The following is a 13,055-nucleotide window of genomic DNA, read 5'->3' as shown; positions in this document are numbered from 1 at the left end:
CTGGCTGGGTGGTGAGACAATGAAAGGCAAACTAATCTGCCCAAATATGCAAAGCTACAGAAGGTGGCAGAATAACTGCTCCTATTTATTTTTGTTCAAGAGGACTAGGCTAAACTACACAACTTAAGTAATACAGACTTTAATATATTGTAATAAAACAAAGCCACATTATTTCAATATTAGAGTAAGTTAGACCTTCTATATGATAAAAATACTTCCTCCAGCAACTCTGCCAGTGAAGATCTATTCCGTCGTAGGTTGAAATTCAGACTAGCCTTTTGCCAGCTGGTGATATTGAGCAAATATATTGAGAGTCTCTGGGCCTGTTTCCTCAATCTCCAAAATGAGAATACGATGAGGTACAGTGGTTAGGTTCCCAAGTCAGTAAGTAAGGTGTGTGTGTGGGGGGGGGGGGGGGGGGGAGGCCTGTCACAATTACCTTTGAAAAATCACTTGAATTACCCTTAAGTATAGCATATTGACTTTAGTATACACACTATACAGTAAACCTTATGGGCACTAAAATTTGAGAAACCACTTAAACTGAAGAAATAAAAAAGAATGTATATATGCGTACATGTAGGCATTAAGGCCATTCTGGTTTTAACTCTAAAATCACTAATAGTGAACAGGGTATGGCTAGAGAACACAGCTCCAGAGTTTAGTAAATGTTAGTGTCCTGCCTTTCTTCTGCCCTTTAGCCTACCAGGAAATCTCCCAGAGCAGTCGTTTTAACGTGATTATGCCTGAGGCGCAGGTAGTGACTTATGCAGCGAATACTTGGTGGGAAGAAACTTTGTAACCCGTTTGGAGTTCTCCTAACACTCGCACTTAGAAGTGCCTCACTAAATAAGACGATGAATTATTATCTACCACAGATTAGAGCTCGGGCCATTTCAATGTACTAATACCTCGGAAATTTTACAAAGCAAACTTGCTTCACACATCACTACCTCAAAGCCGCAGTCGTCCCTTAGCTCCAGAGAAGCTTGGCCCAATCCTTTCGGCTTCCGTAACCTCGCTCAATTTCGCGAGACTAAGGCTGAGCTCCGCGAGACTAAGGCTGAGTTCCGCGGCACTGCCGCTGGGGGCGGCTCCAGAACACTTCCGGGAGGCTCCTGTGGGGAAGTGTCTGGGTGTCTGCTTCCGGCGGCTTCCTGGCTGCTTCCTCAGCCTCCCGGACCTTCGGGCTGAAGTAGTGGGCACGGAACGGGGTCTGGCAGCCCCCGGTCGTTGGGCCCGTCAGTCTCTAGCCATGGACCGGGACCTTATGCGGCAGTCACTGAATTTCCACGGGCCGTCATTGCTCTCCCTGCTCAGGAGCGAACAGCAGGACAATCCGCACTTCCGGAGCCTCCTGGGGTCGGTGGTCGAGCCTGCCCGGGGCCCGCCGCCCCAGCAGCAGTTACAGGGCAGGTAATGGGACGGCGGCGCCGCTGCGAGACGGGGGAGGGGAGGCAGCTCCGGGCTCCACTATCGCAGTCGGGCGGCTGAGTCCTGAAGGAGCAGAGCCGAGGCCGTGAGCCCGTGAGAACTGCGGCGCTAGTTCCGAGGGCAGGATGGGGGAGGGTGCCCACTCCTGGTGTGAGGGCAATGCAGGATGCGGGCTGAACTTTTTAAATCTGGTACTGCACTACCAGAGGCGCGGATTCTTTAGCTAAAATCCCTTGGGCTTGTGTATCTGCCGCGGCTGTCCCTTTTTAAGTTTCCGCGCCCTCCACCTACAGACCGGAGAATGAGGGAATCCTTGGTTAAAACTTTTTTTCGGAGGATGTACGGCCAAGAGCTTAGGACGGACCCGACTGGGCGATGAAAGCCGTGAGCAGAAGCTTGGACTTACTAAAAGGTTTTGCAGGTAAACCAGTTTTCACAAATTTTGTTTCTTTTTAAGAAAAGAGAAGAGAGTTGAAAACGTTGAAATACAAAAATTCATTTCCAAAAAAGCGGATCTGCTTTTTGCACTTTCCTGGAAATCAGATGCACCTACAACTTCTGAAGTTAATGAAGACGATGAAGGTGAGTTTAATCTTAAAATCGTTTGATTGCGGTTTGGTTTAACAGCACTTCAGATGAACACAAAACTATTGTTAGTAATTTTGTTAATTATTTTTTCAGAGCATTATGCAGTCATGCCACCTTTAGAGCAATTCATGGAGATACCTAGTATGGACCGGAGAGAGCTCTTTTTTCGAGATATTGAGCGTGGTGATATAGTGATTGGAAGAATTAGTTCCATTCGGGAATTTGGGTTTTTCATGGTGTTGATTTGTTTAGGCAGTGGCATTATGAGAGATATATCCCACTTAGAAATCACAGTAAGTTATTCACTTTTCAGTTATTTGATTGTTTCTGTTTTGGATAAAATGTCATCTCAATGCAAAACTTACGTCTTTGCATCCAGTTGTAATCAAGTGTACCCTACAGACATAGTTTTGAGAATTAAAAAAGTATTAATTTGTAACAATTAATTAAATAAGTAGTAAGTAAAAAATATAAATATAAAGCACCTTTTCTTTTTAAAAAATAATCAGCAGTAATAGAGTTACTTACAGTTTCCGGCACCATTTCTAGTTTTGGGGGGTTTTGCTCCCTTTGGGTGGCAGGGGTGGGGTCCTTTTTTAAACACTCAAAGAGATATCAGTGGAGATGGTGAGATTGATTAGTAGCCTGGGGTTATGTCTTCTAGTTGAACATGTCTTTAATTATTTCGTATTTAGCATTAGATACTTGTATGTGGACAATTTAGAAACAAATTCTTGTTTTATTTATTCAATATGTATTTACAATAATTAAATTAAGTGGTTTGTACATTATAATAAGATGCTTTGCCCAAGGTGAATAGACCTAAATTTGAAATAGTATGTCACTTTAATTTAAAAGGTTAGATATTTACTGTGTGTTAAGGCAGATAGAAAGGGAAGAAAAGCAGAAGGTATCACAAACTGGATAACAGACCTAAACTTTGAAGAATTCACATTTCATTTTCTTTGGAACTCAGAGGCGCGGATTCTTTAGCTAAAATCCCTTTGGCTTGTGTATCTGCCGCGGCTGTCCCTTTTTAAGTTTCCTCGCCCTCCACCTACAGACCGGCGAGTGAGGGAATCCTTGGGTTTTTTTTCGGAGGATGTATGGCCACGAGCTTAGGACGGACCCGATTGGGCGATGAAAGCCGGTCTACAAGCTTTTAGTTTTATATTTAACAAGCACAAAATAACTTTTTGTTTCATCATCCATACTTATATGTGGTTCCTAAAACTAATTGCAAATTTCATGAGATTTTAGTTTTTGACCTGAATCAGAAAACTTGTTTTATTTAGGCACAGAAATTATGAAAATCCTTATTTAAATTTAGACTCTTGGGTGCTAGTTGTTTTCTTAATGTTCCTGTCAACTATTAGCTGTTTATACTGAACAGCTAGAATAAAAGAAGATACTTCTCACCAAAGAATAGAATGTCTGGTGTTTTACAATACTTCTCATTGCAGGCTCTATGTCCACTAAGAGACGTGCCTTCTCTCAGTAACCACGGGGATCCTTTATCATATTACCAAACTGGTGACATCATTCGAGGTAATCAGTTTCATCATATTAATAAAAAAGTAACAGTTGTCATATTTATGTTAGTTTGCATTGCCTTGTTAATAAACTCAATTTTCTTATTTTTTAAGCTGGAATCAAGGATATTGACAGATATCATGAAAAGCTTGCTGTATCTCTATATAGCTCATCTCTTCCACCACACCTATCTGGTATTAAATTAGGTGTAATTAGTTCCGAAGAACTTCCTTTGTACTACAGGTAATTTATCCACGTTGTCTCAACGAGTTAATTGGAAAACAATTTCTTTGCTAAAAAATAGCAAATTTTGCCCAACTTCTAACAAAGTAGAATTCTAGTTTCTCTTATTTCCAAATATGCCAGTTTTATTTTTATAACCCTTAAATTTCTTCAAACTTGGCAAAAGGAACCAAGTCATTATTGCCACACCTTCATGTACAAAAATGGTCTGAGTATTTAAATCCCATGTGATAATGTTATTTCCTTAATGAAAATGGGACATGCTAATCGTGTTAATCATTTTTATATTTTTGTTGTGACTTTTTTTTTTTTTTTTTTTTAAGGAGAAGCGTTGAACTAAATAGCAATTCTTCAGAATCCTATGAGAATATCATGCAGAGTTCTTTGGGATTTGTTAATCCAGGAGTAGTTGAATTCCTTTTAGGAAAACTAGGAATAGATGAATCTAATCCACCATCTTTAATGCGAGGCCTGCAAAGGTATAGTAAATCAGTATTATTCTATTAAGTGGTGAGGTCAGTGGTGCTGAAGTCAAAAGCTGCATAACTGAAGAAAATACTCGATTATCCTAAGCTTGCTGCCAAAGTTTGAATGAACTAGGTGATCCCCTCTTTCTGGAATGGAGTCTTTTATCAGTGATTGATGTGTGCCATTTGACCAGGTAGATGCAGAAAAAATTTATAAGGTGCAGAAAAAGATGCAGAAAAAAATAATATTTAACAATAATAGTCATTCCTGAGAGTTCAAGAATTTTGCTTTGTAAATAGAATACAAATTTCTTGCTTGGGATTCAGTTTTCATCTATCAGGTGGAGAAATATAGTTACCCTAAAAAGTATTTACAGTTTGACTTTTATTTTCTTTAATAGCAAAAATTTCTCTGAAGACGATTTTGCTTCTGCATTAAGAAAGAAGCAGTCTGCATCTTGGGCTTTAAAATGGTATGAAGACTGTCTTTCAACACTTGCATTAGTCTAAAAGGTTAGGTTAAGGCAAGCATGCTTATGTCATCTTTAAGACCAAATTTGTTTATAAATGAATTTAAATGATACCTTTTTGACATTAGCTTTTTTAAAGGTGTAAATGGTGTTATGTTGTAAACTTTAAAGATTTAAATTTTAGCCAATATTTTTAATTTTTTAAAAAAGGAATTAGTATATCGATATCTGGATTTCATAAGTATTTGTTATGAAATTATCCAAAGACAGAATACTTCTTAGTTATGTTGAGAATATCAAAGACTACATATTAAACAAATTTGATTTGCTTTAAAATTTTATTCGTGCTGGCATTTTGTTTGGATATTCTGTGAAATATTTATTATGTATGCTTTACAAACACCTTTTTAGTGTGAAGATTGGAGTTGATTATTTTAAGGTTGGACGCCATGTGGATGCTATGAATGAATACAATAAGGCTCTGGAAATAGATAAACAAAATGTGGAAGCTTTGGTAGCTCGTGGAGCATTGTAAGTGGATAATGGGTTTTAAGGAATATTTACAAGGTAAATGTGTATAAGATTTATGAATAGCTCACAAGATTAATTCCTCTAATTTTGTCTCATATCTATAGATATGCAACAAAAGGAAGTCTGAACAAAGCAATAGAAGATTTTGAGCTTGCATTGGAAAACTGTCCAACTCACAGGAATGCAAGAAAATATCTCTGCCAGACCCTTGTAGAAAGAGGAGGGCAGTAAGTGTCAGATTTTGTTTAACAGCAGAGATCTAATATTCAACCAGCTACTATAAAATCTTGGACTTAACATAAGGAAATAGCATCTGTAACTCAGTTCAGACACTCTTAGTTTCAATTTTGGTTGAAAATGTTTTTTAAATATAGTCCTCTATACATTTTCTAGTTCTTTTTTTCCTTCTTTATTACTTAGGTTCTTTAAGATTGGAAATGTTTTAGTGTCTTGACTTCACTGTTCTGAATATTTTCATTACACAGAAATATAAATGTAAAGATACAAGAAATTAGGTAGATCAGATCGGTGCTTTGTGACCGACTGGAGGGGTGGGATAGGGAGGGTGGGAGGGAGGGAGATGCAAGAGGGAAGGGATATGGGAACAGATGTATATGTATAACTGATTCAATTTGTTATAAAGCAGAAACTAGTAAAATAAAATAAAATAAAATAAGAAATTAGGTAAATATTCTTTTCCTGGACATACACTAGAAGTTTTTGTTTAATAGACAGAAATTTCTAATTCATTTCATCATTTTAGTAATTATAATGCCAGAAGTATAAGTTGAGAACTCTATAGTCAATGGTGAATAAGATTTCACTGTTGTATTCAGCTTATTGCTCTACTTTGTCCAGTGAAATCCACAAAACTTAGATTAAACGAAGAGCAAAACATTAAGAACAAACCCTATAACCTATCTTACTGTCCTGAGATACTGGCATAATACTTGGCATAGTAGTTTTATCATAAATATTTAATGACTAATAGACTAGTCTAATTTATAAAATATTTTGAAGAAACATAATACTTTAAATATAAATAATTTGCTAACAGTCTGCTTTAATAATTAAAGACCAGTTTATGATTAATAGCATCTTTTTGCTGTTAATTTTTTAAATAGAATCATCTCTTTTCTGTTTCATGAATTTGCCTGATCATTCCAGTTTGTATGATCATTCCGGAACTCCATATAAATAAAGTTTTATAATATTTGTTTTTAACTGATACGAACTTCTAGTTGGACCCAAGTGTTTGGAGCAGCTTTTTACTTTCTCACTAGGTACATAAGCTAGTACCTACTTAAATGTGGTTGTCTTATTATTCACATATTGGTGATTTTTAGCTCAGTGAATGACAACACCATCTATTCCATCATCCAGGCTGAAAATGTTGATCGTCTTTGGTCCCTTACTCCCCCTCATCCAGTCTGACACAAGTGATTCCATTGAACCCACTGGTTTTTAAATTTGTTTTATAGTAATTTTTCGTACTTTCTAAAACCTGAAAATATTTTGCAAAATCCTTTCACCGTTGTGTATCTAAACTTTCTAATTCTCATTTTTCACAACATAGACTTGTGAACATCATCTAATAATTATCCTATCTACAGGCTGGTTGTGATATACACGTATGCCTTGGTATTTCCAACTTTAGCAGTGAATTTTCTGGGAAAATTTTTCTGTAGAAAGGAAAATTCTTCATAAATTACTAGGAAAAGCCAGCCTATATAATTCTGTACTAAAGCTCAAGATCATAGTAAATTTACAGAGGATATCAGTTGATCATGTGTTTTCACGTATTGTACTAAAATGCCAATGCTTGACCTACGGTATGGCTTTAGTTATCAGTAATAGATTCCTATTCATTTTTTTGTTTGTTTAAGATATAATTAATGCATAACTTTATATTAGTTTCAGGTTATGTGCAGTATGTGATTAGATATATGTAAATATCATGAAGTATTGACCACAGTAAGTCTGGTTAACTTCCATCATCATACATAGTTAAATTTTTTTTTCTTGTGATGAGAACTTTAAGATGTACTCTCTTTGAAACTTTCAGATATACAATATAGTATTAACTATAATCACCATGATGTACATTACATCCCCAGGACTTTATCTTATAACTGGAAGTTTATAAGATAAACCACTTTCATCTACTTTGCCCACACCCCCCACACCCCGACGTCTGGCAACCACCAGTCTGTTCTCTGTATCTTTGAGTTCAGTTTTTCTGATTTGTTTTATGTGGTTTTATATTGTCTTTTTACCAAAAAAAAAAATAGCTGTAAAAGTACAATATTTAAGTATTGTTCAATTTGAAAATAATTTGCTGGGCTTCCCTGGTGGCTCAGTGGTTAAGAATCTGCCTGCCAATGCAGGGGATATGGGTTCAAGCCCTGGTCCGGGAAGATCCCACATGCCGCGGAGCAACTAAGCCCGTGTGCCACAACACTGAGCCTGCACTCTAGAGCCTGCGAGCCTAGAGTCCGTGCTCTGCAACAACAGAAGCCACCGCGATGAGAAGTCCACGCACCGCAACAAAGAGTAGCCCCTGCTCACCACAACTAGAGAAAGCCCGACACAGCAGTGAAGACCCAACACAGTCAAAAGTAAAATAAATAATTTATTTTTAAAAAAAGTAATTTGCTGAACATGGTTTTTCCCCTAATAAATTCTCTCATATACACCTCTGCCGTATATGCATATTTGAGGACTTCTAATTTTTACCCCCAAAAAAGCTAAATTTTCCTTTCTAATTTAGGTTAGAAGAAGAAGAAAAGTTTTTAAATGCTGAAAGTTACTATAAGAAAGCTTTGGCTTTGGATGAAACTTTTAAAGATGCAGAGGATGCTTTGCAGAAGCTTCATAAATATATGCAGGTGATTCTTTATTTCCTCTTAGAAATTTAATGAGATTTGAAATTAATGCCAAAACTTAACTTTCTTCTAGGGAAAACTATTCTAGATCATTTAATTAAGGCATTATGAAAAGTTTTTTAGATAGAGCTTTTCTTAATTGGGTTTGACATTGCTTCATAGTTTTGTTAATACTCAAAAGTAAAAATAGCCCTGTGAAAAAATTCCCATTGCCTAAATTTGGTATGTGGATTTGAGAACTGTCCTTATAGTGAGCTTTCCTGGTGGTTACAGAATTCAGTATTGTTACTGTAATTGAGCTAATTTTAAAAAACCTTTTTGAGAAATATTTTAAACTGTCTTTTCCTGTAATACTGATGATGATGTTTTCTCATGCATTTTCTTCTGAATTGGACCATTGCTGCTGTGTCTGTGACATCTGGTGCTGCTCATCCCCATCCTCAAACTGGAAAATGATTTCTTATATAATCATGCATCCAACTGGGCTGTGCTATTTTTTAAATGGTTTGTATTTGAACATGGTGATTTCCCCCTCAATTCACCTTAATGGAATTTCTTTATTTGAATTTTATTTATAAAATTTGTGTCCTGTTTAAATTTTTAATGGTTTTTAATAATTTTTCATGTATTTTATTTTTTCCCTTTCTTGCACTCTGGGTCATGGGTTTCGATGCAATGGCTTCCCCTTTTTTCATGGAATACCAACTGCAATTGGTCCTCAATACTGTTCTGGCTGTTCCAATGATTAATGCCAAACACCTGTGTGATTAATTTTTATATGTTAAAAATATTTGTTTAATGCTGGATATATGGTGATTTGGGTATACCACATTTGGTTTCTGGTTGGGGGGTTGGTCTTTTGAAAACTGGGTTTTATATGTTCTGCTATTTTTAACGTGTGGTTTTTTCCGATACCTGGGTTCTAAAAGAAATCTTTGGAATTAAGAGAAAAACAAGCTGAAAAGGAAGAAAAGCAGAAAACAAGGAAAATAGAAACAAGTGCAGAAAAGTTACGTAAGCTTTTAAAAGAGGAGAAAAGGTAAACTATGATATTCAGTATTCTTAAACTTAAAAGCAAGTACTGAGTTGAACCAAAGTGCCATATGGGAGGTAAAGTAAGTAAAACATAAAAGTGTTTCAAGTCGTAATCAATGATTCTTAGCAAGTATGTATACCATAAATTTTTCTATAAAAGAGATAAAGTAGAATGGAAGGCTAGAATTCTGCAAAAAAAAAAAAAATTAGTCTTAGAATTAAAATATGTAAGTCATTTTAATTATCTGTATTTTAGGGAGAAATGGTTTAGAACTAGAGCAGTAATTTTCAACTGGGAGCGGTTTTGTCCCCCAGAGGACATTTTTGGTTGTCATAACTGGTAGAGTGCTATTGGCATCTAGAGGGTAGAGGTCAGAGATGCTGCTAAACTTTCTACAATGATGTAGGATTCCCCCACCACCACCCTACCCTCCCAGCAAAGAATTATTGGGCCAAAAATGTTAATAGTACTGAGGTGGAAAAACTAAGAACTAGAGGTAGCCAAATATAAAACCTCAATTCTCTCCTTTATGTATTCATATGGTCTTAAATTTTTAAGGTAATATGGGAAATGTCACTGTGTCTTTCAGAAATGATGTATTTGCTTACAGTGACAACTGTCTACACAAGTATTTTTTTCCAAAAGTCATGACATGGTAAAATTGGATCTTGTAGTAACTAGGATTATTATTATAATTCCTTATCTAAGCCACAACTTCTATGAAAATATTTAGAATAAAATAGAACTAAAATCTTTATGGATAATTAAACATTTTTATACTCAACATATCTGATGAGTTAACTACATTTTTTTAGGCTAAAGAAAAAAAGAAGAAAATCAACTTCTTCCTCTTCAAGTGTTTCTTCTGCTGATGAATCAGTTTCTTCTTCTTCATCCTCTTCCTCTTCTGGTCACAAAAGGCATAAGAAACATAAGAGGAATCGCTCAGAGTCTTCTCGAAGTTCCAAAAGGCATTCAGCTAAGGCATCCTCAAATCAGGTAGATCAGAATAAGAAAGATGAGTGCTTCCCAGTTCCAGCCAATACTTCAGCATCTTTTCTTAACCAAAAACAAGAAGTGGAAAAACTACTGGAAAAGCAGGATAGGTTACCATATCAAAAGAAACAGGTAAAAGAAAAAGATAGATGCCCTCTTTCTTCATCTTCAGTTGAAATTCCGGATGATTTTGGAGGTAGGTCTGAAGATCCAAGAGATTTTTATAATAGCTATAAAACTCAGACAGGTAGTAGCAAAACAGAAAAGCCACATAAATCAGAAAGACATTTTTCCAGTAGAAGGGATTCCTCAGATTCCTTCTATAGGAATTCAGAGGACAAGATAAAAATTTATGGTTATAGAAGATTTGAGAAAGATACAGAAGGAAGAAAAGAACACTACAGAAGGTGGGAGCCAGGTTCCATGAGATATTCCACTTCACCAGCAAGCTCAGACAACTCTTGGAAGTCAGTTGAAAAATATAAAAAATACACTTATTCTGGATCACGTAATTTCAGTAGACATGAGCAAAGATATCAATTAAATAAAAACCAAGGAGAATATGAAAGAGAGGGTAATTATGAGGAGGATATTAAAACAGAGGTTCCAGAAGAGGGACTGAGTAGCAAAGAGCATTCAGAAAGTGGAGTTAAAAAAAATTTACCTCAAAATTTACTCAATATATTTAATCAGATAGCTGCATTTGAGAAAGAAAAAGGAAATAAGCCAAAAAATTAATATGTCAAGGCGATCAGCACCATTAACACTAAAGGCTTTTAATAAAAGGTTTTGGTCTTTTAGTAATAACAGTCCAGTGCAGAAATATCTGCTCCTGCAGTTATTTTATTTGTAGAGACGACAGAAATCAAGTGCTTTTTATAGCGATCCTCAAAGTATATTTGTTTCAGTTGTAGGTCCCCTTTTCATAGCTTGATTTTTTTCAGGCTTTTCTTGTGTATGTTTATGTACAGTTATTTCTTACTCTGATGATTTAAACTTCTTCACCTGAAGATAACACTCTCAAAGTATTGTCTCTTCATTGTATTACGGTGTGTGAGAATTTCTTGGGTCCACCTTATCCTGCTGTTTGAGAGAATATTAAATTTGTGCAGTGAACACTTGGATCGTTTTTATCAAAAATTATTTCATTCTCTCCTCTGTTAAATTAAAAGCTCTTGACTTTTGAAACAAATATATTTGAATGTTTCTTAAGTACCATTTTATATTCATTGTTTAAATATTAAGTTTTTTGCATAACTTTTATCTTAAAATGGTAGATTATCTGTCTTGTCTAATTGACCTCTAAACCCTGATTTAATTAAAATGGTTTATGTATCAGCTGTTTAACAGGTACCTTAGGAATAAAACCATGAAAGTTGACTAGGGGCCCATTTTTCTTATTTCTCTTTTTCTCCCCCCTTCTTGCTAGCAATATAGCACTAAGAAATTTCTTTAAATATTGGCAGGACCCTAAGAGACTACATTCCAGGCAAAAATAGATCAGAGTAGGAAAGAGTTCTTTTAGCAAAACAGCAGCGGCAAGTGAAACACACTATAAATCTGGTCTTCCACTATGGGAAAGGAAGTTAGGAAACTGTCCTAGTATTGCAGATGTCCAGTTGGGAAGGCACTGGGCCTGTTTCTAAATAGCCTAGAGCTGGCCTGCATTTCTGCTTTTCTTCCTTAACACTTCTCCTCTGATACCTCCTTTCTTAGAGTCTGAATAAATGACCAGGCTGACAGAGCCTGGGCTTAGAATAAATTTCAGCAACTAGAGCTGAAGAAGGAATGGACTTGGATCATAAGGATCCTCCCCAAATTATTGAAAACAGTATAGATAGGGATAGAGATAGATATAAATAGAAGTCATAGGTGTTTATAATGGGCTTTAGAATCTTTCCAACTCATGATGACACTGGATGGGTGGGTTGGAGGGTAGTGAGTATCCATCTACAAAGGTCTAAGTGACAGAGAATGATAGAGGAAGAAGACAGTCCTTGTTCTGTCTTGGAGTTTCTGCCAACAGTAAAATACCAAAAGTTAGTATAACTGGATGTGGACTATTTGTGACCTTCAGACTTCAGTGATGGGAGCCTAATGAAAAAGCTCAAATTTGTTTTACAATGGAACAGAAAAAGAAACTGGTCAAAAACAATAGGTAATGGCAGTAGAAATCAGTCAGTCACTTGGGCATTAGTCTTTGCACCAAGAAATTTATCTGAAAAGAGTCCCTAGTTCTTTCTGTGTATTAATAGTTCTGGTATCATCCCTATGTAGTCCTACATAGTGGTGTTTTTAGAGTGGAAACTCTTTTGACATACTACACCTTGACCTTTAGGAATTGCTAGCACAGCTTCAGGATTTTACACACACTTTTTTAATAAAATCTCTTTGAGCATCACTATCAACCAGCATTGTCATTTTCCAAAGCGTTTTTGTGGCTTAATGTTACATTCAGTTACAAAAAATTAGGATAGTATCTTATACCACAGCCTGCCTGAATTTAGAAATTCCATCTTCCCCAAAGCTTCTTTCCTGGGATATATTAAGCAGATTATATAAGACAATTTATAAGGATATATTCAGGAAGCCCATCACAGAAAAAAAAATATATTATTGGAGACTGACTTGTGAAGAATCTCTAGTGGTATCTTCAGCACTTTTTTTCCCTGAACATTATGTCTATAGTTTGTACGTACCCAGGCAGTATCTTGGTTTGCATAAGTAGATGACTTTCTAACACAGCAGGTGAATGTTAGGATAACTCTAGATTTGGAGATAATGGGGTTGATCCCTTGTTTCACCATTTAATATTATTACACTGAACTTGGAACTATTACTTTATTTAAGAGTTAAATGTAGACTTGCATGC

General features: G+C 36.0%; 1 protein-coding gene across 2 annotated transcripts; it reads left to right on the top strand.

The window, feature by feature from the left end:
• Window positions 1–1,255: 1,255 nt before the first annotated feature.
• On the top strand, window positions 1,256–11,307 carry TTC14 (tetratricopeptide repeat domain 14; the record flags this gene model as incomplete). 2 transcript variants are annotated; one of them, XM_079705552.1, is made up of 12 exons in its annotated part: window positions 1,256–1,416; window positions 1,892–2,016; window positions 2,116–2,315; window positions 3,486–3,570; window positions 3,669–3,798; window positions 4,122–4,277; window positions 4,667–4,738; window positions 5,147–5,266; window positions 5,371–5,493; window positions 8,037–8,154; window positions 9,081–9,190; window positions 10,003–11,307. In XM_079705552.1, the coding sequence occupies 12 exons, from the start codon at window positions 1,256–1,258 to the stop codon at window positions 10,919–10,921; spliced, it is 2,319 nt and encodes a 772-aa protein (XP_079561678.1). In that variant the 3' UTR covers window positions 10,922–11,307. The 2 variants fall into 2 exon arrangements, with proteins under 2 accessions (XP_079561678.1, XP_079561677.1); XM_079705551.1 differs by having other exon boundaries at window positions 1,865–2,016.
• Window positions 11,308–13,055: the final 1,748 nt, after the last annotated feature.

Source organism: Hyperoodon ampullatus, assembly GCF_949752795.1.
Source record: "Hyperoodon ampullatus genome assembly, chromosome: 5".
Lineage (NCBI taxonomy): Eukaryota > Metazoa > Chordata > Mammalia > Artiodactyla > Ziphiidae > Hyperoodon > Hyperoodon ampullatus.
Note: the sequence above shows the minus strand (reverse complement) of the source record. Positions and strands in the feature narration are given on the sequence as shown.